At 36.9% G+C, this 22,605-nt stretch overlaps 4 protein-coding genes and 1 long non-coding RNA gene across 6 annotated transcripts; 4 read left to right on the forward strand and 1 right to left on the reverse strand.

The window, feature by feature from the left end:
• Positions 1-357: 357 nt before the first annotated feature.
• Positions 358-1,730, forward strand: LOC113329625 (chromo domain-containing protein LHP1-like). Its single transcript, XM_026576481.1, has 4 exons — positions 358-444; positions 529-632; positions 716-1,234; positions 1,664-1,730. Exons 1-4 carry the CDS (start codon positions 358-360, stop codon positions 1,728-1,730), a joined length of 777 nt encoding a protein of 258 aa, XP_026432266.1.
• Positions 1,731-8,423: 6,693 nt separating this feature from the next.
• On the forward strand, positions 8,424-10,479 carry LOC113329626 (chromo domain-containing protein LHP1-like). Its single transcript, XM_026576482.1, has 5 exons — positions 8,424-8,564; positions 8,649-8,752; positions 8,835-9,353; positions 10,024-10,049; positions 10,208-10,479. Exons 1-5 carry the CDS (start codon positions 8,478-8,480, stop codon positions 10,477-10,479), a joined length of 1,008 nt encoding a protein of 335 aa, XP_026432267.1. The 5' UTR covers positions 8,424-8,477.
• A 6,069-nt stretch (positions 10,480-16,548) lies between these two features.
• Positions 16,549-19,234, forward strand: LOC113330152 (probable chromo domain-containing protein LHP1). 2 transcript variants are annotated; one of them, XM_026577001.1, is made up of 5 exons: positions 16,549-16,689; positions 16,774-16,877; positions 16,961-17,479; positions 18,747-18,807; positions 18,948-19,234. In XM_026577001.1, the coding sequence occupies exons 1-5, from the start codon at positions 16,603-16,605 to the stop codon at positions 18,993-18,995; spliced, it is 819 nt and encodes a 272-aa protein (XP_026432786.1). In that variant the 5' UTR covers positions 16,549-16,602; the 3' UTR covers positions 18,996-19,234. The 2 variants fall into 2 exon arrangements, with proteins under 2 accessions (XP_026432786.1, XP_026432787.1); XM_026577002.1 differs by having other exon boundaries at positions 19,083-19,225.
• LOC113330151 (cinnamoyl-CoA reductase 1-like) lies at positions 19,128-22,325 on the reverse strand. Its single transcript, XM_026577000.1, has 4 exons — positions 21,968-22,325; positions 21,668-21,853; positions 21,210-21,562; positions 19,128-19,470 (listed from the first exon to the last, which is right to left on the reverse strand). Exons 1-4 carry the CDS (start codon positions 22,253-22,255, stop codon positions 19,284-19,286), a joined length of 1,014 nt encoding a protein of 337 aa, XP_026432785.1. The 5' UTR covers positions 22,256-22,325; the 3' UTR covers positions 19,128-19,283.
• On the forward strand, positions 19,502-21,371 carry LOC113330154. The gene is made up of 5 exons (XR_003350093.1): positions 19,502-19,954; positions 20,356-20,482; positions 20,581-20,601; positions 20,718-20,905; positions 21,232-21,371. It is a non-coding gene; the product is annotated as an uncharacterized LOC113330154 (long non-coding RNA).
• Positions 22,326-22,605: the final 280 nt, after the last annotated feature.

Genomic DNA, 22,605 nt, shown 5'->3' on the forward strand with positions numbered 1-22,605 from the left:
TTTAGAGACAAACTAATTATGTGGATTTAAGACCCAAGGTAACGAAGAAAGTCTAATCTATACTTCATCTATTTTTTTTTTCTTTAATGATTTCGATCTTTGTGTTACAATACTATTTTAAGACATTTACTCTTCCATTAGATGCTCCAGGACTGGAGTTAATGCAGCTAATGCTTTCTTTCAATCCAAAAAAGACAGCTTGTGTCATTAATGGTCACAGGCCTGGGGGTTAACTTTCGGTTCATTTCCCCACCCCGGCCCGGCCTTTTATATTCTCTCCTTCAAATTTTTTTTCTTGTTCCTTTTGCACTATTCAGTGTATCCGTTTAGTAGAAGAAGAAAAGAGATCTAGTAAATATGAGAGGAGGACTAAGGCCACGACCACCCAAACTTTCTCAAGGTTTCTACGAAATTGAAGATGTGAGAAAGAAAAGGGTTCGCAAGGTAATAACTATATCTCTTTTCATATTGTTTAAACCCTAATTTAAGAAATTTTAACAAATGATGATGAATTTTTCCATTAATTAGGGGCATACTGAATATCTCGTAAAATGGCGTGATTGGCCTGAGAGATCAAATACATGGGAACCTGTTGAGAATCTACATGAATATGTTGATGAATTTGAAGAAAGGTGCTCCCAAACTTTCACTATTTCTTCAGATCAGATTAATTATTCGTGTAAATTGATTGTTTGTTTGTTTTTGGCATTTAAAGCTTACTTTTGAGAAAGCAAAAGAGGAAGCGGAAGGGTAGAATCGCAAGTAAATCATCTCATAGAGAGGGAAATGAAGGGAATGAGACGAATGAATTAGGTCATGAGGCACTGAACGATGAGGATGTGGGTACAATTATTACCCTGCAAACTCGTGAGAATGAGAGTGTTTCTTCCAAACTCACTGAGCTCAGAGAGAGAACCTCCACAGACAACTTAAACTCTGAGAATGGGAAGAAGAAGGTTTCTGATAACATGTTAGAAGGTCATATTCCAGAAGTAGATTTTGATGAAAGTACTGCTCACAGTAATCGTTTGACAGGAGCTAAAAGGAGGAAATCTGGAAATGCCAGGAGGTTTCAGAAGGAATCAACTGTATTAGACGATGATCAAAATGGAGAAAAGGAAAGGTTGTCTAATTACCCACATTCTATAACCAAGATCATCAAAGCAATCGGTTATTCAGTTTCAATAAAAGACGGTGTACAAGATGATGTGCGTGTCACGTTTCTGGCAGTAAGGTGCGTACATTGATCGACTGCTGCTTTAAGTTTTGTTCTTCTGTCTTGGTTTATTGTTTCTGAAAGCATATATGTAATTTAACACTTACAGAAGTGTTTATTTACTAACCTTCTTCTATCATTCACTAACTTGGAGATTGAACAGTGCACATATCTTTGTTTGAGTGAAGGTTGTACTGAACAATTATTTCTTTCTCAATATTTGTTAAGCAGTTGTTCCACGAATCATTAGTAAGCTTAAATATAAATATAATATGTCGCTGTCAAAATAAATACTAATTTCAACTGATTATGTAATACCAAGTTTCTAGGGAGAGCTTCGGAATAAGTCTGCAGTCTGCACTATTTTAATGCTTGCCTGTCGCCTTATTTAATCGAAATTTAAAAAAGTGATATTGAGGTTTGATATGGGTATATACCGTCTGGCAGACATGGCCCAAGTCTTAATGGTGCCTATCAACAGGTGTTGCCTTCTCCTAATCTGCATAAAACATAAAGTCTTAATTAGATCCCAATAATACTTTTCAAAATTAAATGACCTACCAGATTCTCCCTTAATAGGAGTTCCGAAAGAAGTAATGGCTAAGGGTATATTTAGGTGTTGAAAATAGAGTTTTATAGGGTAGTTATGGCCTGGAAAATCAAAGCCATACGCATGGTCTTGCATAGGCGTGGGAAAGAAAGCGATATGAATGGTAATGAATAGGCATTATAGGTTCTTTAAAAGGGTGTTTATGAAGAGGAATAACATATTCAGATCAAAGGTTTTTATTTTTTTGATCAGAAGAGAAAAGAATTAGGAGATAGACAGAAAGATTAAGAGATAGAAAATCTAGATAATCAAGTTGTTCCAGACATCGGTGCTGGCAATACTCCATATGTTCCTCCACCGTCAGCAGCGTTTGAGCAAGCCAAAGACATTGCCCTGAATTTGAATACCGGTGAACTTCAACGTCTGAGGGACAAGATTCAGGATGAAATTGATCGTCGAACTCGAGAAATGATCCGTCAAAGAGAAGAGGAAGAGCAGAGAAGTCAGAGGGAGGAGGAAGAGTATGAGTGTACATTTTCCGCATGGAAGCCGAAATTTCTTTCATACAACCATAGGAAAAAGGAGAATGGATAGAGAAGCACTCTGAGAGTAAGAGATATGGGAGTACCACATATGAATATTCTCAAACTTTTGGAGATGAGATGGAGTATGCTGTTGGAGAGGTGGACACCAGTGATTTGGATTTTGATGCAGCAGATGAGAAATCAAGGATGGGTCTGTATCATGACAGGAAACTAAGAGAAAGATTTGATTTTGATCTTGCGAATCCCAAGATCTATACAAGGACCATGCGGGAAGGGGAGGACAGTAGTGATGGTGATGAGAAGTTAGAGGATGAAACTGATGAAGAAGGGATTGAAGGGAATGCTGATGATGTTCAGAATACTCCTTCATCTGGCGATACTTCTCCTACATCGTCAGAGAGTACAGATGAGTGGTATATAAAAGAGGAAGATTGGGATTCTGATAAGGATGACTATTAGATGTCTTTTCACAGAAATTGGAACAAGCCAGATCTTCAGGTTTTGAAAAAATCTTGATGATGATCAACAAGTTTTTTGCATAAAGGTTATTCCAGTTATTTCTCTTTTTCCTCTGGATTTTCCTGCAAATGGTAGTAGTCTCAAAGCTTTTCTCCTTATCTTTTTGGTTGGTCCTAGCTTTTTTCTGATGGTACAGTCTCTGTGGATAGGAAGTGGTGTTGAAGATACTCCTTTGGTAAGTTCTTTTTTTTAGTTTTTGGTGGAACTGGTTATGAAAAATTTGTGTTTGTTGTTGGTAGACAGTGATAAGGTGTTTTGGACTAGGTTTGATGTTAGTTTTCTGTGAACGGGAAATGTAATACTTTGAAATGATATTTTGGTATTTTGAATCACTAGGTTTGTAATAACAGGACGCATGTTTAGTTTGTTCAGCTGGGTACTTATTGAATTGTATCGAATCTTAATGGTACCAATTTTCTCATGTAAAAAATGTTCAGGCTATTTTACTTCCAAACACAATATAGCTTCATGAAATTGATCCACCACACTCAAAAGTCTTGGTAGACAATATTTGTAGAACGTTCATTGAGAAAGAAACCAATGCACCACAAAGAAAGGAACCGTGCGTATTCCTATCAAATCGTCTAGTTATTTTTCTTGCCTTTTTACTTCCACAAAAATGTTCATTAGGAAAGAATCACCAAAAGGATGCATTCCTGCTTGTTTTGCTTTCCCAGTGCATGCGCAGACACCATATCTGGGAGTTTCAGTATTGAGCTCATCTGGATTGAAATTAATTTTTAACAGAATTGGAATATGATGATACTAGTTTCCAACTTTCCATACAGTTTACGAAGGAGTTGGTGTTGTTCTGCCAGGTAGTGCTTAGCTTTGATCCAGTGATGCTATAGCGTTTCTTGAGCTGCCTTCCAAATGACTTTTCCACATCTTGATTGGGAAGCCTCCTTTACCTTAAAGACGGATTCTCACCGATAAAAATCTAGCTGCTGAGACTACTTGCTAGAAATACTTTCCTCAACAAACTTGTACCTGCACATAGTTGTATCAAGTTAGACAGGTAATGTGTTTCTCTGATCAAACAGACATGTAGACATATATCAATAATCTTTTAATTATTTACATGTTGGAATCTTAGATCAATCTTTTTCGTCAGTCAATACCACAATACACAAGGGAGTGAATCTTGCAAAAATCAACAAAGAAGGAACTAACTGTTCACAAATCGGCCTATTTGGCATTTGAGGAAATTCATCTAATTAACTGATTTAAGCAACCTGCATGAAGAGAATATCCATAACACCTCATAGAAATGATCGGATTCTTATCAGGAGATAAACGCGACTCGAAATTAGAAAGGAACTTCTGCGGTAACTAACAAATTCAGTTTGAAGTTTGTGAACCAAGCTAAGATATCTAATTTAGAATTGCAGTTTTTAAGTGCAAGTTCCTTTCACTCAAGATGTTGGCTATCATTTTCTGTGGTTTCTCAGAATTGCAGCAGTGGGTTCTATTTTATCTCATGTTTATGATGGGTGGGAATGATGGTGCTTGGTTGAGGCGATTTATCAGGACCTATCATACATCGCGTATAAAAATATCTTTTCAAGGCCCGATTGCTCAACTGCAAATGAAAGATTGCAGGCTTCGTATAAATATCACAGCGGTCGGGAAGGTGTTCATAGAGTCAGTGACATCCACGAACAACTGCAGTTTGTTACTACTATGGAAGCTCGTCGTTATCATTGAGTACAACTTTTTATTTTTCAAATGGATTATCATGGAGTTACTTAGCTTTATGGTCTCTGGAGCTAGTGGTAAGAATGTCAGCTATGACAACAATCACCTGGCACAGCCTCAGAAGGGTGCTTCTGTGAAGATAAAAGCAAGTAGGAATCAATATATGAGTTATTGTGGCAGTGAGCTTCTCAAGTTGAGGTTCAAAAAAATCCAGCATTATCCACTTGTGTTGCTAGTACCTAAAAAGTTTAAACTGCGAATAGTATTGCATAACAGGGCCATAGGAGCTAATGAAGTTGTTTGTGGTACTGTACCTAGTGTAGACAGACGAGTAATAGCTTTGTGGTTACAAGACAAGGTTGAAGATGGTGGTAAATGGAGTGAGCTGGACAGTACACTAAAGACGCAGTTAGAGTTTATGACACTCATTTCAGGTTCAGGTAGTGATGGACATGACAGTGAGGAAATGTCAGCTCTTGCTTCATGTAGTGTTGGTGATGAAAGTGGAGAAATGTCAGCTCGTGCTTCAGGGATTTTCCACGATACTTCGCTAATTTCTGGTTGTGGAGCTATGTGGGGCTAAGGAGGTGAGAGCGTTTACACAACTAATTATAGAAGTGCCGCTGACTGCATCCTAGCTACACCAATTCTTATGCACAGGTTCAGAGGTAGGGTCATATTGATGGTTCTATTCAAGGGTCATGCAAACATCTTTCGTCACCAATGTGCCTGGGAAATAATGACAATGAGGATACACAACGCGATTTCTATTCATGCCTGCAAAGCCGTCACCTCTACTGTTTCTGGGAGTTTCAGTTTTAAAGAAATAAGCACAAGAGAGATCCATGTCTTGATTGCTTTTGGTATAACTATGAAGACTGTGGTTTATATTTTCCTTATAGCATACAATTCTTTATGCTAGTTTTGTTACAACAGATGAACCATCATCATTCAGATACTATCAGTGATTCAGTATACAACTACTTCTTGCATACTCAGTGTACAACAAAAGCAAACCTACATAGATGGGTATTTGCTTACTGCATCATTCTTCAATGTGCTTGTACAATCAGTTTCCGCGCCAATTTTGAAGTGGGGAAGAAGTCAAATTCTTATTGTAGTGGCAGTAGCTGGATCTGCCGTGATCGAGAGTGTTTCCTATCCTCCATCCTTGAGGACAAGGATGATTTGGAGGGGTGTGTATTTGTCATAGACCAACTTTCTGAGTGCCTTTCTATTTTATAATTCTTGACTATTGGTGCCCTTAGTTTGTCATCGGGTTCCTAAATCCCATGTCACACGGTTGACATGCTTTAAGTGTGTATTAGTATCGTTGTTTTTCCTTGGATACTCTTTAGCTAAGGAATAATGTAAACTTTATCTTCTTCCCTAATTACTCTGCAACATACTCTTTAGCTAAGGAATAATGTAAACTTTATCTTCTTCCCTAATTACTCTGCAACTTCTTGTCTACAATGTCTTCTTCTTATTATTCCTCTAATTCGTCTAATTCTTTCCCTAATCCTCTATATTCTTCTATCTATTCCCAATAATCTCAAGCCTTAGAGATGAAAGTTGTTCTTGATAATCCAATTTGTAGTGAGTTCACTACAAAAAGGTGTGGATTTGCACATTTTATATATCATGCTTGCAAGGTATGTTGATCATCAGTAAAACAAACCGATGACTATTGTTTGGAAGGAATCGCAAAGTTTTACATCCCGGTTTCTTAAATGGGTGACACATTAATGCAGTTTTAACAACGGTAAGAAAAGATACGATACTCATACTTTTTAAAGATTTTGATTTTAGACTTAATAAAAGGAAATACTAAATTGAAATTGGAAAACATATGAAAAATAGAGTGATAAGATTATGAGATAGGTCTAGGATCTCGGATTCCACTACTTCTAAAGGTTATAAATTCAATAATTAATTTCTCTAAATGACGGTCTCCGCCACTGACCTTGACTGGCCTTTTCTCTTTGGACCTTGACCGGCTTTTTTTCCACGTGTTCATCCCCTTATTATCGAATCCAAGCCAACTACCTTTCCTGTTTCAACCCAACGGGCCCAATCAAGTCCAAATCCGCAAAAAAACTGGTGAGAATTTCGTCCAAATCCCCCATAATTTGAAATTTCAAACAATATTTTTCCCGCCAATTGTTTTTTTACAAGTGAACTCTTTTTTCATCAACTCCGGATTATCTAGCCAAATCTGGTCAAATCAAAGGCTATTATCAACCATGAATAGCCAAAAATTAACAATCCCAAACATTTACAGCTCTTTGGTCTCACTAATTTTTTTCCAAATCCAAAACCCTAATTCTGCCAAAAATGTTTTCCTTCAATTACATGATTCTGACAGATTCCGATTGAAACAGAGAACCTTACCAGCCCTGTCTATCCCATAAGAAGAAACCATTTAATTTCAGCTCTTTAATATCTTCCCAAGACATTTAAAAATTGAACCCTAGTTTTGGCAGTTTCAAAGTTGATTTTCCTACACACAAATTTTCGAACCGAAAAGATGATGTTGCCCCTTAACCAGCTGTTGGGGGTGTCAATAGTAATTAATGTGCTCCTTAGTAATTAGGATTCCGCTTAGTAATTTTGGGGGTATTTTTTAGCAAGTTTCTAGGCCGTTTTTAACATATTTTGGGGGTTCCCTTATCCAAAGTTTGGGTGCCTTTGAAACTTTTCTGGGTGCCTTTAATAATTTTTCGAGCCAATTTCTCCCAAAATGTTTCTTTTCCAAAAAATACCTAAATACAAATGAAACACCACAATAAATACAAAAATGAGCACTAACAATATATAAAATTGAGACAAATTAGTGTCTATCACACATCAAGGAGTTAAAGCTTGCCAAATGGGAATTGAGAGCGAACTCTTTTTGGTTCGTCATATTTCAAACTAGTGCATGCAGAGGCAATTCGACAACATACTCGTTGTTCATAGTCCCTTTGGAACATCTGGGAGTTGAGCTTGCTAATTGGTAGCGAACTTTTTTCGGTTCGTCACATGTTAAACTAGTGCATGCATATGCCATTCCACGAGATACTCCACGTTTTTAGTCCTATCTTGAGTTGGGATAAGTCTGAATTTTGGGCCATGCATCGTTGCACATCGATGTCGCATCATCATCGAACTAATAGCGATGGATTTTCCATTGACTTGAACCATCACAAATGACATCCACACTCATTTGTGTAAAAGTTCTGAATGGTGTTCTAAAAGCATCTCCAATTCAAAGGGGTCAAAGTCTTAAAAAACCATTGAACTTAGGGTTTTAAGAAATTTTCTACGAAAATGTAATCTCCAATGCAAGGGTCAAGGTCATTAAAAAAGATAATAAATGTGGTTAAAGGAGAAAGTTTAGATTATACATCTTCTTGAACTAGGGTCTGAAGTCCACAACGTCATCTGTAATTTGTTTCTAATTTTAAACAAAGTTTGTTGAATAAGACATTGGAGCTTGGTGTTGAACTTTAGGTAAAAAAATTTATATAGCAATAACCCACTAAACAAAAGGTGATAACAAGACCTCCACATAGGATGATCTTAATACTCAACATTGGAGATTCTCTTAACTGAATTTAGAGACAAACTAATTATGTGGATTTAAGACCCAAGGTAACGAAGAAAGTCTAATCTACTACTATTTTTTTTTTCTTTAATGATTTCGATCTTTGTGTTACAATACTATTTTAAGACATTTACTCTTCCATTAGATGCTCCAGGACTGGAGTTAATGCAGCTAATGCTTTCTTTCAATCCAAAAAAGACAGCTTGTGTCATTAATGGTCACAGGCCTGGGGGTTAACTTTCGGTTCATTTCCCCACCCCGGCCCGGCCTTTTATATCTCTCCTTCAATTTTTTTTTCTTGTTCCTTTTGCACTATTCAGTGTATCCGTTTAGTAGAAGAAGAAAAGAGATCTAGTAAATATGAGAGGAGGACTAAGGCCACGAACACCCAAACTTGCTCAAGGTTTCTACGAAATTGAAGATGTGAGAAAGAAAAGGGTTCGCAAGGTAATAACTATATCTCTTTTCATATTGTTTAAACCCTAATTTAAGAAATTTTAACAAATGATGATGAATTTTTCCATTAATTAGGGGCATACTGAATATCTCGTAAAATGGCGTGATTGGCCTGAGAGATCAAATACATGGGAACCTGTTGAGAATCTACATGAATATGTTGATGAATTTGAAGAAAGGTGCTCCCAAACTTTCACTATTTCTTCAGATCAGATTAATTATTCGTGTAAATTGATTGTTTGTTTGTTTTGGCATTTAAAGCTTACTTTTGAGAAAGCAAAAGAGGAAGCGGAAGGGTAGAATCGCAAGTAAATCATCTCATAGAGAGGGAAATGAAGGGAATGAGACGAATGAATTAGGTCATGAGGCACTGAACGATGAGGATGTGGGTACAATTATTACCCTGCAAACTCGTGAGAATGAGAGTGTTTCTTCCAAACTCACTGAGCTCAGAGAGAGAACCTCCACAGACAACTTAAACTCTGAGAATGGGAAGAAGAAGGTTTCTGATAACATGTTAGAAGGTCATATTCCAGAAGTAGATTTTGATGAAAGTACTGCTCACAGTAATCGTTTGACAGGAGCTAAAAGGAGGAAATCTGGAAATGCCAGGAGGTTTCAGAAGGAATCAACTGTATTAGACGATGATCAAAATGGAGAAAAGGAAAGGTTGTCTAATTACCCACATTCTATAACCAAGATCATCAAAGCAATCGGTTATTCAGTTTCAATAAAAGACGGTGTACAAGATGATGTGCGTGTCACGTTTCTGGCAGTAAGGTGCGTACATTGATCGACTGCTGCTTTAAGTTTTGTTCTTCTGTCTTGGTTTATTGTTTCTGAAAGCATATATGTAATTTAACACTTACAGAAGTGTTTATTTACTAACCTTCTTCTATCATTCACTAACTTGGAGATTGAACAGTGCACATATCTTTGTTTGAGTGAAGGTTGTACTGAACAATTATTTCTTTCTCAATATTTGTTAAGCAGTTGTTCCACGAATCATTAGTAAGCTTAAATATAAATATAATATGTCGCTGTCAAAATAAATACTAATTTCAACTGATTATGTAATACCAAGTTTCTAGGGAGAGCTTCGGAATAAGTCTGCAGTCTGCACTATTTTAATGCTTGCCTGTCGCCTTATTTAATCGAAATTTAAAAAAGTGATATTGAGGTTTGATATGGGTATATACCGTCTGGCAGACATGGCCCAAGTCTTAAATGGGGCCTATCAACAGGTGTTGCCTTCTCCTAATCTGCATAAAACATAAAGTCTTAATTAGATCCCAATAATACTTTTCAAAATTAAATGACCTACCAGATTCTCCCTTAATAGGAGTTCCGAAAGAAGTAATGGCTAAGGGTATATTTAGGTGTTGAAAATAGAGTTTTATAGGGTAGTTATGGCCTGGAAAATCAAAGCCATACGCATGGTCTTGCATAGGCGTGGGAAAGAAAGCGATATGAATGGTAATGAATAGGCATTATAGGTTCTTTAAAAGGGTGTTTATGAAGAGGAATAACATATTCAGATCAAAGGTTTTTATTTTTTGATCAGAAGAGAAAAGAATTAGGAGATAGACAGAAAGATTAAGAGATAGAAAATCTAGATAATCAAGTTGTTCCAGACATCGGTGCTGGCAATACTCCATATGTTCCTCCACCGTCAGCAGCGTTTGAGCAAGCCAAAGACATTGCCCTGAATTTGAATACCGGTGAACTTCAACGTCTGAGGGACAAGATTCAGGATGAAATTGATCGTCGAACTCGAGAAATGATCCGTCAAAGAGAAGAGGAAGAGCAGAGAAGTCAGAGGGAGGAGGAAGAGTATGAGTGTACATTTTCCGCATGGAAGCCGAAATTTCTTTCATACAACCATAGGAAAAAGGAGAATGGATAGAGAAGCACTCTGAGAGTAAGAGATATGGGAGTACCACATATGAATATTCTCAAACTTTTGGAGATGAGATGGAGTATGCTATTGGAGAGGTGGACACCAGTGATTTGGATTTTGATGCAGCAGATGAGAAATCAAGGATGGGTCTGTATCATGACAGGAAACTAAGAGAAAGATTTGATTTTGATCTTGCGAATCCCAAGATCTATACAAGGACCATGCGGGAAGGGGAGGACAGTAGTGATGGTGAGGAGAAGTTAGAGGATGAAACTGATGAAGAAGGGATTGAAGGGAATGCTGATGATGTTCAGAATACTCCTTCATCTGGCGATACTTCTCCTACATCGTCAGAGAGTACAGATGAGTGGTATATAAAAGAGGAAGATTGGGATTCTGATAAGGATGACTATTAGATGTCTTTTCACAGAAATTGGAACAAGCCAGATCTTCAGGTTTTGAAAAAATCTTGATGATGATCAACAAGTTTTTTGCATAAAGGTTATTCCAGTTATTTCTCTTTTTCCTCTGGATTTTCCTGCAAATGGTAGTAGTCTCAAAGCTTTTCTCCTTATCTTTTGGTTGGTCCTAGCTTTTTTCTGATGGTACAGTCTCTGTGGATAGGAAGTGGTGTTGAAGATACTCCTTTGGTAAGTTCTTTTTTTTAGTTTTTGGTGGAACTGGTTATGAAAAATTTGTGTTTGTTGTTGGTAGACAGTGATAAGGTGTTTTGGACTAGGTTTGATGTTAGTTTTCTGTGAACGGGAAATGTAATACTTTGAAATGATATTTTGGTATTTTGAATCACTAGGTTTGTAATAACAGGACGCATGTTTAGTTTGTTCAGCTGGGTACTTATTGAATTGTATCGAATCTTAATGGTACCAATTTTCTCATGTAAAAAATGTTCAGGCTATTTTACTTCCAAACACAATATAGCTTCATGAAATTGATCCACCACACTCAAAAGTCTTGGTAGACAATATTTGTAGAACGTTCATTGGGAAAGAAACCAATGCACCACAAAGAAAGGAACCGTGCGTATTCCTATCAAATCGTCTAGTTATTTTTCTTGCCTTTTTACTTCCACAAAAATGTTCATTAGGAAAGAATCACCAAAAGGATGCATTCCTGCTTGTTTTGCTTTCCCAGTGCATGCGCAGACACCATATCTGGGAGTTTCAGTATTGAGCTCATCTGGATTGAAATTAATTTTTAACAGAATTGGAATATGATGATACTAGTTTCCAACTTTCCATACAGTTTACGAAGGAGTTGGTGTTGTTCTGCCAGGTAGTGCTTAGCTTTGATCCAGTGATGCTATAGCGTTTCTTGAGCTGCCTTCCAAATGAATTTTCCACATCTTGATTGGGAAGCCTCCTTTACCTTAAAGACGGATTCTCACCGATAAAAATCTAGCTGCTGAGACTACTTGCTAGAAATACTTTCCTCAACAAACTTGTACCTGCACATAGTTGTATCAAGTTAGACAGGTAATGTGTTTCTCTGATCAAACAGACATGTAGACATATATCAATAATCTTTTAATTATTTACATGTTGGAATCTTAGATCAATCTTTTTCGTCAGTCAATACCACAATACACAAGGGAGTGAATCTTGCAAAAATCAACAAAGAAGGAACTAACTGTTCACAAATCGGCCTATTTGGCATTTGAGGAAATTCATCTAATTAACTGATTTAAGCAACCTGCATGAAGAGAATATCCATAACACCTCATAGAAATGATCGGATTCTTATCAGGAGATAAACGCGACTCGAAATTAGAAAGGAACTTCTGCGGTAACTAACAAATTCAGTTTGAAGTTTGTGAACCAAGCTAAGATATCTAATTTAGAATTGCAGTTTTTAAGTGCAAGTTCCTTTCACTCAAGATGTTGGCTATCATTTTCTGTGGTTTCTCAGAATTGCAGCAGTGGGTTCTATTTTATCTCATGTTTATGATGGGTGGGAATGATGGTGCTTGGTTGAGGCGATTTATCAGGAACTATCATACATCGCGTATAAAAATATCTTTTCAAGGCCCGATTGCTCAACTGCAAATGAAAGATTGCAGGCTTCGTATAAATATCACAGCGGTCGGGAAGGTGTTCATAGAGTCAGTGACATCCACGAACAACTGCAGTTTGTTACTACTATGGAAGCTCGTCGTTATCATTGAGTACAACTTTTTATTTTTCAAATGGATTATCATGGAGTTACTTAGCTTTATGGTCTCTGGAGCTAGTGGTAAGAATGTCAGCTATGACAACAATCACCTGGCACAGCCTCAGAAGGGTGCTTCTGTGAAGATAAAAGCAAGTAGGAATCAATATATGAGTTATTGTGGCAGTGAGCTTCTCAAGTTGAGGTTCAAAAAAATCCAGCATTATCCACTTGTGTTGCTAGTACCTAAAAAGTTTAAACTGCGAATAGTATTGCATAACAGGGCCATAGGAGCTAATGAAGTTGTTTGTGGTACTGTACCTAGTGTAGACAGACGAGTAATAGCTTTGTGGTTACAAGACAAGGTTGAAGATGGTGGTAAATGGAGTGAGCTGGACAGTACACTAAAGACGCAGTTAGAGTTTATGACACTCATTTCAGGTTCAGGTAGTGATGGACATGACAGTGAGGAAATGTCAGCTCTTGCTTCATGTGTGTTGGTGATGAAAGTGGAGAAATGTCAGCTCGTGCTTCAGGGATTTTCCACGATACTTCGCTAATTTCTGGTTGTGGAGCTATGTGGGGCTACGGAGGTGAGAGCGTTTACACAACTAATTATAGAAGTGCCGCTGACTGCATCCTAGCTACACCAATTCTTATGCACAGGTTCAGAGGTAGGGTCATATTGATGGTTCTATTCAAGGGTCATGCAAACATCTTTCGTCACCAATGTGCCTGGGAAATAATGACAATGAGGATACACAACGCGATTTCTATTCATGCCTGCAAAGCCGTCACCTCTACTGTTTCTGGGAGTTTCAGTTTTAAAGAAATAAGCACAAGAGAGATCCATGTCTTGATTGCTTTTGGTATAACTATGAAGACTGTGGTTTATATTTTCCTTATAGCATACAATTCTTTATGCTAGTTTTGTTACAACAGATGAACCATCATCATTCAGATACTATCAGTGATTCAGTATACAACTACTTCTTGCATACTCAGCGTACAACAAAAGCAAACCTACATAGATGGGTATTTGCTTACTGCATCATTCTTCAATGTGCTTGTACAATCAGTTTCCGCGCCAATTTTGAAGTGGGGAAGAAGTCAAATTCTTATTGTAGTGGCAGTAGCTGGATCTGCCGTGATCGAGAGTGTTTCCTATCCTCCATCCTTGAGGACAAGGATGATTTGGAGGGGTGTGTATTTGTCATAGACCAACTTTCTGAGTGCCTTTCTATTTTATAATTCTTGACTATTGGTGCCCTTAGTTTGTCATCGGGTTCCTAAATCCCATGTCACACGGTTGACATGCTTTAAGTGTGTATTAGTATCGTTGTTTTTCCTTGGATACTCTTTAGCTAAGGAATAATGTAAACTTTATCTTCTTCCCTAATTACTCTGCAACATACTCTTTAGCTAAGGAATAATGTAAACTTTATCTTCTTCCCTAATTACTCTGCAACTTCTTGTCTACAATGTCTTCTTCTTATTATTCCTCTAATTCGTCTAATTCTTTCCCTAATCCTCTATATTCTTCTATCTATTCCCAATAATCTCAAGCCTTAGAGATGAAAGTTGTTCTTGATAATCCAATTTGTAGTGAGTTCACTACAAAAAGGTGTGGATTTGCACATTTTATATATCATGCTTGCAAGGTATGTTGATCATCAGTAAAACAAACCGATGACTATTGTTTGGAAGGAATCGCAAAGTTTTACATCCCGGTTTCTTAAATGGGTGACACATTAATGCAGTTTTAACAACGGTAAGAAAAGATACGATACTCATACTTTTTAAAGATTTTGATTTTAGACTTAATAAAAGGAAATACTAAATTGAAATTGGAAAACATATGAAAAATAGAGCGATAAGATTATGAGATAGGTCTAGGATCTCGGATTCCACTACTTTTAAAGGTTATAAATTCAATAATTAATTTCTCTAAATGACGGTCTCCGCCACTGACCTTGACTGGCCTTTTCTCTTTGGACCTTGACCGGCTTTTTTTCCACGTGTTCATCCCCTTATTATCGAATCCAAGCCAACTACCTTTCCTGTTTCAACCCAACGGGCCCAATCAAGTCCAAATCCGCATAAAAACCGGTGAGAATTTCGTCCAAATCCCCCATAATTTGAAATTTCAAACAATATTTTTCCCGCCAATTGTTTTTTACAAGTGAACTCTTTTTTCATCAACTCCGGATTATCTAGCCAAATCTGGTCAAATCAAAGGCTATTATCTACCATGAATAGCCAAAAATTAACAATCCCAAACATTTACAGCTCTTTGGTCTCACTAATTTTTTTCCAAATCCAAAACCCTAATTCTGCCAAAAATGTTTTCCTTCAATTACATGATTCTGACCGATTCCGATTGAAACAGAGAACCTTACCAGCCCTGTCTATCCCATAAGAAGAAACCATTTAATTTCAGCTCTTTAATATCTTCCCAAGACATTTAAAAATTGAACCCTAGTTTTGGCAGTTTCAAAGTTGATTTTCCTGCACAAACAAATTTTCGAACCGAAAAGATGATGTTGCCCCTTAACCAGCTGTTGGGGGTGTCAATAGTAATTAATGTGCTCCTTAGTAATTAGGATTCCGCTTAGTAATTTTGGGGGTATTTTTTTAGCAAGTTTCTGGGTCGTTTTTAACATATTTTGGGGGTTCCCTTATCCAAAGTTTGGGTGCCTTTGAAACTTTTCTGGGTGCCTTTAATAATTTTTCGAGCCAATTTCTCCCAAAATGTTTCTTTTCCAAAAAATACCTAAATACAAATGAAACACCACAATAAATATAAAAATGAGCACTAACAATATATAAAATTGAGACAAATTAGTGTCTATCCCACATCAAGGAGTTAAAGCTTGCCAAATGGGAATTGAGAGCGAACTCTTTTTGGTTCGTCATATTTCAAACTAGTGCATGCAGAGGCAATTCGACAACATACTCGTTGTTCATAGTCCCTTTGGAACATCTGGGAGTTGGAGCTTGCTAATTGGTAGCGAACTTTTTTCGGTTCGTCACGTTAAACTAGTGCATGCATATGCCATTCCACGAGATACTCCACGTTTTTAGTCCTATCTTGAGTTGGGATAAGTCTGAATTTTGGGCCATGCATCGTTGCACATCGATGTCGCATCATCATCGAACTAATAGCGATGGATTTTCCATTGACTTGAACCATCACAAATGACATCCACACTCATTCGTGTAAAAGTTCTGAATGGTGTTCTAAAAGCATCTCCAATTCAAAGGGGTCAAAGTCTTAAAAAACCATTGAACATAGGGTTTTAAGAAATTTTCTACGAAAATGTAATCTCCAATGCAAGGGTCAAGGTCATTAAGAAAAGATAATAAATGTGGTTAAAGGAGAAAGTTTAGATTATACATTCTTCTTGAACTAGGGTCTGAAGTCCACAACGTCATCTGTAATTTGTTTCTAATTTTAAACAAAGTTTGTTGAATAAGACATTGGAGCTTGGTGTTGAACTTTAGGTAAAAAAATTTATATAGCAATAACCCACTAAACAAAAGGTGATAACAAGACCTCCACATAGGATGATCTTAATACTCAACATTGGAGATTCTCTTAACTGAATTTAGAGACAAACTAATTATATGGATTTAAGACCCAAGATAACGAAGAAAGTCTAATCTATACTTTATCTATTTTTTTTTCCTTAATGATTTCGATCTTTGTGTTACAATACTATTTTAAGACATTTACTCTTCCATTAGATGCTCCAGGACTGGAGTTAATGCAGCTAATGCTTTCTTTCAATCCAAAAAAGACAGCTTGTGTCATTAATGGTCACAGGCCTGGGGGTTAACTTTCGGTTCATTTCCCCACCCCGGCCCGGCCTTTTATATTCTCTCCTTTAATTTTTTTTTCTTGTTCCTTTTGCACTATTCAGTGTATCCGTTTAGTAGAAGAAGAAAAGAGATCTAGTAAATATGAGAGGAGGACTAAGGCCACGAACACCCAAACTTGCTCAAGGTTTCTACGAAATTGAAGATGTGAGAAAGAAAAGGGTTCGCAAGGTAATAACTATATCTCTTTTCATATTGTTTAAACCCTAATTTAAGAAATTTTAACAAATGATGATGAATTTTTCCATTAATTAGGGGCATACTGAATATCTCGTAAAATGGCGTGATTGGCCTGAGAGATCAAATACATGGGAACCTGTTGAGAATCTACATGAATATGTTGATGAATTTGAAGAAAGGTGCTCCCAAACTTTCACTATTTCTTCAGATCAGATTAATTATTCGTGTAAATTGATTGTTTGTTTGTTTTTGGCATTTAAAGCTTACTTTTGAGAAAGCAAAAGAGGAAGCGGAAGGGTAGAATCGCAAGTAAATCATCTCATAGAGAGGGAAATGAAGGGAATGAGACGAATGAATTAGGTCATGAGGCACTGAACGATGAGGATGTGGGTACAATTATTACCCTGCAAACTCGTGAGAATGAGAGTGTTTCTTCCAAACTCACTGAGCTCAGAGAGAGAACCTCCACAGACAACTTAAACTCTGAGAATGGGAAGAAGAAGGTTTCTGATAACATGTTAGAAGGTCATATTCCAGAAGTAGATTTTGATGAAAGTACTGCTCACAGTAATCGTTTGACAGGAGCTAAAAGGAGGAAATCTGGAAATGCCAGGAGGTTTCAGAAGGAATCAACTGTATTAGACGATGCTCAAAATGGAGAAAAGGAAAGGTTGTCTAATTACCCACATTCTATAACCAAGATCATCAAAGCAATCGGTTATTCAGTTTCAATAAAAGACGGTGTACAAGATGATGTGCGTGTCACGTTTCTGGCAGTAAGGTGCGTACATTGATCGACTGCTGCTTTAAGTTTTGTTCTTCTGTCTTGGTTTATTGTTTCTGAAAGCATATATGTAATTTAACACTTACAGAAGTGTTTATTTACTAACCTTCTTCTATCATTCGCTAACTTGGAGATTGAACAGTGCACATATCTTTGTTTGAGTGAAGGTTGTACTGAACAATTATTTCTTTCTCAATATTTGTTAAGCAGTTGTTCCACGAATCATTAGTAAGCTTAAATATAAATATAATATGTCGCTGTCAAAATAAATACTAATTTCAACTGATTATGTAATACCAAGTTTCTAGGGAGAGCTTCGGAATAAGTCTGCAGTCTGCACTATTTTAATGCTTGCCTGTCGCCTTATTTAATCGAAATTTAAAAAAGTGAAACTTTTCTAATAAAGCTTGATGATTTAGGGTTGTGTCTGACTGTGTATCTCATGATATGGTTGTTATGGCTTGCAATGAATGCTTAACTATGTTCATGTTGCATTTAAGGAAAACATGAACATGTTAATCTAGCTGAAAGGTTGATATTCACTCCTTCAATAGAACAAGGGTCTTGAGCTCAACTCCCATCAATAGCATATCCTAGTTAAACCCTTATCAAATAACATAGAAAGTAAAAGGCGCTGGGCAAGGCGAGGCGCCAAGCCCAACGCCTAGCGCCTAAGGCGAGCGCCTAGAGCGCCCGAGATTTAGAAAAATCAGAAATAGGCTTTATTTTTGCGCCTTGGGCGCTTTTTTTGTTAGGCTCCCCCTGGGCGCCTCGCACGCCTAGGCGAGCGCCTGGGGCGCCTTTTACAACATAGCGTACAATACATAAGTTTGCTGGATTTGTGTTTATAGAGTAGTTGTTAACAAGCTATGTGTACATAATGCTCCATCTATAAGAAGATTAATTGGTAATTACTAAGAGGTGCACTGCAGTAATTTAATATTTAGCATCTAGTAATTACCTAGATCTTGAAATGGTTGTGTGCATGGTTGCATGTTCCTCGATCTTACATTGATATTGTGGTGAAAAAATACAAGATATTTTTCTTTTTCTTTCCCAATAATGAGGAACATGCAGCTTACTAAGTAAAGCAAGTTTTAGATGAATAGTCTTGATTTTTCTGGGGTTTTGAGTTCATTCCATCTGGTTCAGACGACATTACTGGCCACTCGTAATAATAGATTAGTAAAACAAGATTACTGTTATCCCTTTTGTTGGTTATTTGAAGTTTTTCAGTGATCAGTTTAGTAATTTGCATTTGTAGAGCCGATGGAGCAGAGGTGGTTGTGGATAATAAACAGCTGAAGGCTGATAATCCGCAACTGGTATTGTTTCAATTCCCCCTTACTTTTTATTTTATTTTCATTAGATTATAATGAATGAATGAATTTTCACATAAAGGACATTAAGCTAAATGATCAGAGAATACTAAGTACTAACTTGACGCAATAATTTAATGTTGCAGTTATTCAGTTTCTACGAGCAAAATCTTCGTTATAGCTTTCATGAATGAGAAAGGAGTTATCAGAGAAGATAGCATATGTTTTGTAATGCCCGACTTTAATATTTGAAATCTTGTGTTTTGATTACTCTTCTGTAGGGTCTGCCGTGTGGAAGTTTATAGGGAACAAATTTACATTCAACATCTCAACATCTCAATATTAAATATGTATGTATATGACACTGGATTACATTAAAAAAATGTGTTAAAGGTTGAAGCACAACAAACCAGCAATAAAAGACGATTAATAACTCTCACAAAAGGGCAATCTACAATGCCCTTGTGCAGGGTGTTTTACAATCAAGAATGAATTCTAAGAGTGTCTTCTGCAGTTTGAGCTGGAACGGGAAGGTGACCCTTCTCTTGAAGGCTCTTGACAGTATCATACAAGCATTGTTTGACTGGAGTGAATTCTAGACCTAAATCCTTGAGCTTATTGTTTGAGAATTTGTATGGTTGAACCCTTGGTCGTACTTGATCCGAACACCTGAAATACATAAAATGTGCCATCAGTGTCAATAACATGTAGTCCTATACTCATTAAGATTCTGGATTCAGGCACTTCTTGAATAAGATTACATGGTCACCATGAAGTAGGTAAGATAAAATGACAGACAACCTCTTTCAACAGCATGCGCAAAAATTCATCATTTTGGTTTGAAGTAATAGAGGGAATGCATTTAGGAATTTTGAAGTGATTGTAACTTGCTACCGAAAGAATTTAGTGCAGAGTGAAACAGAAAGGTAATATTTTGACTGAATGGTTCATAAAATTCCTAATTGAGTCCTTCTGGCGTTTTCTCATGGACTCTTTGCAAAGAAAAGTCCATACGGACAATAATCCTAATTCCTGACCCGAGATCTTCTCTCCTTATAAAAACAATTTACACCGGCGGAATGCACATTGTTTCTCTCGCGGCTCTCTCCAATCCGTCACTACCGAACCATTAAACCAGCGTCGCAAACAGCAGGTAAATTTAGGTTTTCTGTTTTGATTTTAGGTTTTTATGAATTATATCGGTGTTTACTGTTTAGAGAACGAAATTTTCTTTCTTTATAGAAGAAATTTACACTAGCATGTTTTTCTAGAATTATTTGATGATTCATTGTGGTGTTTAGAGAACGAGATCTTGTTTCATTATTTACATGATTTCTCTCACGGATTTCTCTCTGCTTTCATCAATACACAACGTATCAATTAAGGCAGCTGCTTCAAAGAAAAAAATAACTAAGCCAGGGTCTCAACCGCAAACTATGGTTCCTCTTTGATTTTAGGGTTTTTTCCTTTTTTTTTTCTTTTTTTTTTTTGACGGATGAACCCTAGTGGTGTTTAGAGGGATAGTGAACATATATTTTGTTTTAATTGTTACAGGGCATGTTCTGAGTTGAAGAGGATTACCATTTCCTCAAATGGAAACAGCATTTTGTGTTCAATCCTTCGAGGATGATAAGAAAAGATGGGCCGAGCTTAGGGAAAAGTTAATACAAGAAAAATTAAGGTAACTTCATTACTTTTTTTTTTTTGTAGATTCTGTTTAATCGTTAATGTTATTAACAGTAATTTAATTGTGTTATTGGTACTTTTTTTTTTTGGTAGTCGGGAGGCTCTGGCGAAAAGGTATTAGTCATCATCTATATCTATTCGTTGTGTGTGACATTTTGTATCTTTTTTTGATTTCTGTAGTAAAGCGTCAATTGGTACTCTGTGCATACTAAACCTCTTCTTTGGTGCAGTCACCTTCACAACTTTCCTGAATATGACCATCTTTTGGTTTATTCACCAGAGGATAGTCTGTATCTCATGGATGATTCATTCCCAGAACTCATGGAAGTCATAGAACTCCTTGAAAAAGAGATTGAGCTAAATTAAAGTTCAAGTGATTACACTAAAGCTAATACTGCCCGCGAGGAAGCTAGTGGAGGTATTATAGTGTAGTTATTTCAGATCCGCTAATCTATTGTATTATCACTTGAACACTCCTCTGTGATTCATAAGTTCTTGTTTACTCATAAACCTAGTTATTGATCTGCCATTAGATGTGTAGCTAAAAGATCGCATGCTTCCACTAATGAAGGTTCATGGTGCCTTAAGGTTAAAATTTGTGGCTTCCTACCCACAGACCATTAACCGTGGAAATCACAGTTAACATGACTCTTAAAAGATCAGTAACATATGACAAATGCGTAAAGAGAGAGCTGAAATATTTGTGGTGCAAATAGACTTACTGGTTTGGGATTGGATATGCAGGGAACAACTTCGATAAAATCTCAACAACGTCACCCCGGTGAAGCACGCTTTCTGCACACAGATATCTTCCAGAGGCGGATGGAGTTTCGTAAGCAAGGATATGAGCTAAGGCTACATCTTTGACATGAACATAGGCTTGAACAGAATTTGCATATGTTTTAGCTGAACCAGTTAAATACTTCATTATGTGAACTATACTTGCGTTAACTGCTGGTTGAAGAAGACGACCCAAAACCAACACTGGATTTATTACTACTAAATCTACTCCTTTCTCTCTTGATACCTCCCATGCTGCTTGTTCTGCCTTTGTTTTCCCATAGCAATACCAATTCTGCAATGAAAATCATTCATAGCCGGTGTACTTATTAGATGTTGCATAACGATTCAAATGGTCTAAAGATAATTTTCATTACGCAATGTTAAAGTTTCAGCAAACCTTAGTATTCTTGCAGAAATCAAGATCACTCCAACATTTCTCATCTACAACAACATCTGGACTTCTGTTTGGATTCATATAAACAGCTCCAACGGAAGATGTGAATACAACACGACGAACACCTGATTCAGCTGCAGCTTTGATCACATTCGTCGTTCCATTCACAGCTGGATCAACCATTTGTTCCTAGTTCCAACAAAATAAAGACAAACAAAAACAAAAAGAACAGGTAAGAACAAAAGATATATACAAAACCTTGAAACCTGAACAATAAAATATGCTAATCGCAAAGAAACTTACTGGATCATCAGTAACAGGAGAAGCAGTATGAAAAACACCTTCACAACCATTAATGGCATCAAGAAGACTACCATAATCAAGGAGATCGGCTTTACATAATATCAACCTATCTTTTGCACCTTCAAGATCTCTTAAATGGAAGTTCTTAGGATCATCTGGGTTCCTGACGGTTCCTCTAACAGTATAACCTTTCTCTAACAAAATTTTAATCATCCATGAAGCAATGAAACCTCCCGCACCTGTAACACATACAGGGACAGAAGAAACTGAAGCACCATCGGTAAACATATTGATCTTTTTGTCTTGGTGTTTACTTTTTTTTAATCTTTTAACTTTTGCGAAAGGAATACCAGTGATAGAATGAGGAGTGTGATACGAATTTATAGAGGATAATCTATATATACGTGGTTACTTCACCTAACCCTGGCATAAAGGAGCACAAGTTATACTGCAGTAATTTTTTAATTATATTTGGTTCAATTTTGGTGGAATTGCTTTTTTATTAAAATGAGAGTGGTCATGGTCTCATAGACATTGGTCAATGGTCATAATAAGCATATATCTTGGTCTTTAATCTTTACTCGTGAACTGAGACCCAGGAAAGGTTGAGGATGTGCACGGTGCATGACCTATAATAT

Source organism: Papaver somniferum, unplaced genomic scaffold (assembly GCF_003573695.1).
Source record: "Papaver somniferum cultivar HN1 unplaced genomic scaffold, ASM357369v1 unplaced-scaffold_117, whole genome shotgun sequence".
NCBI lineage: Eukaryota > Viridiplantae > Streptophyta > Magnoliopsida > Ranunculales > Papaveraceae > Papaver > Papaver somniferum.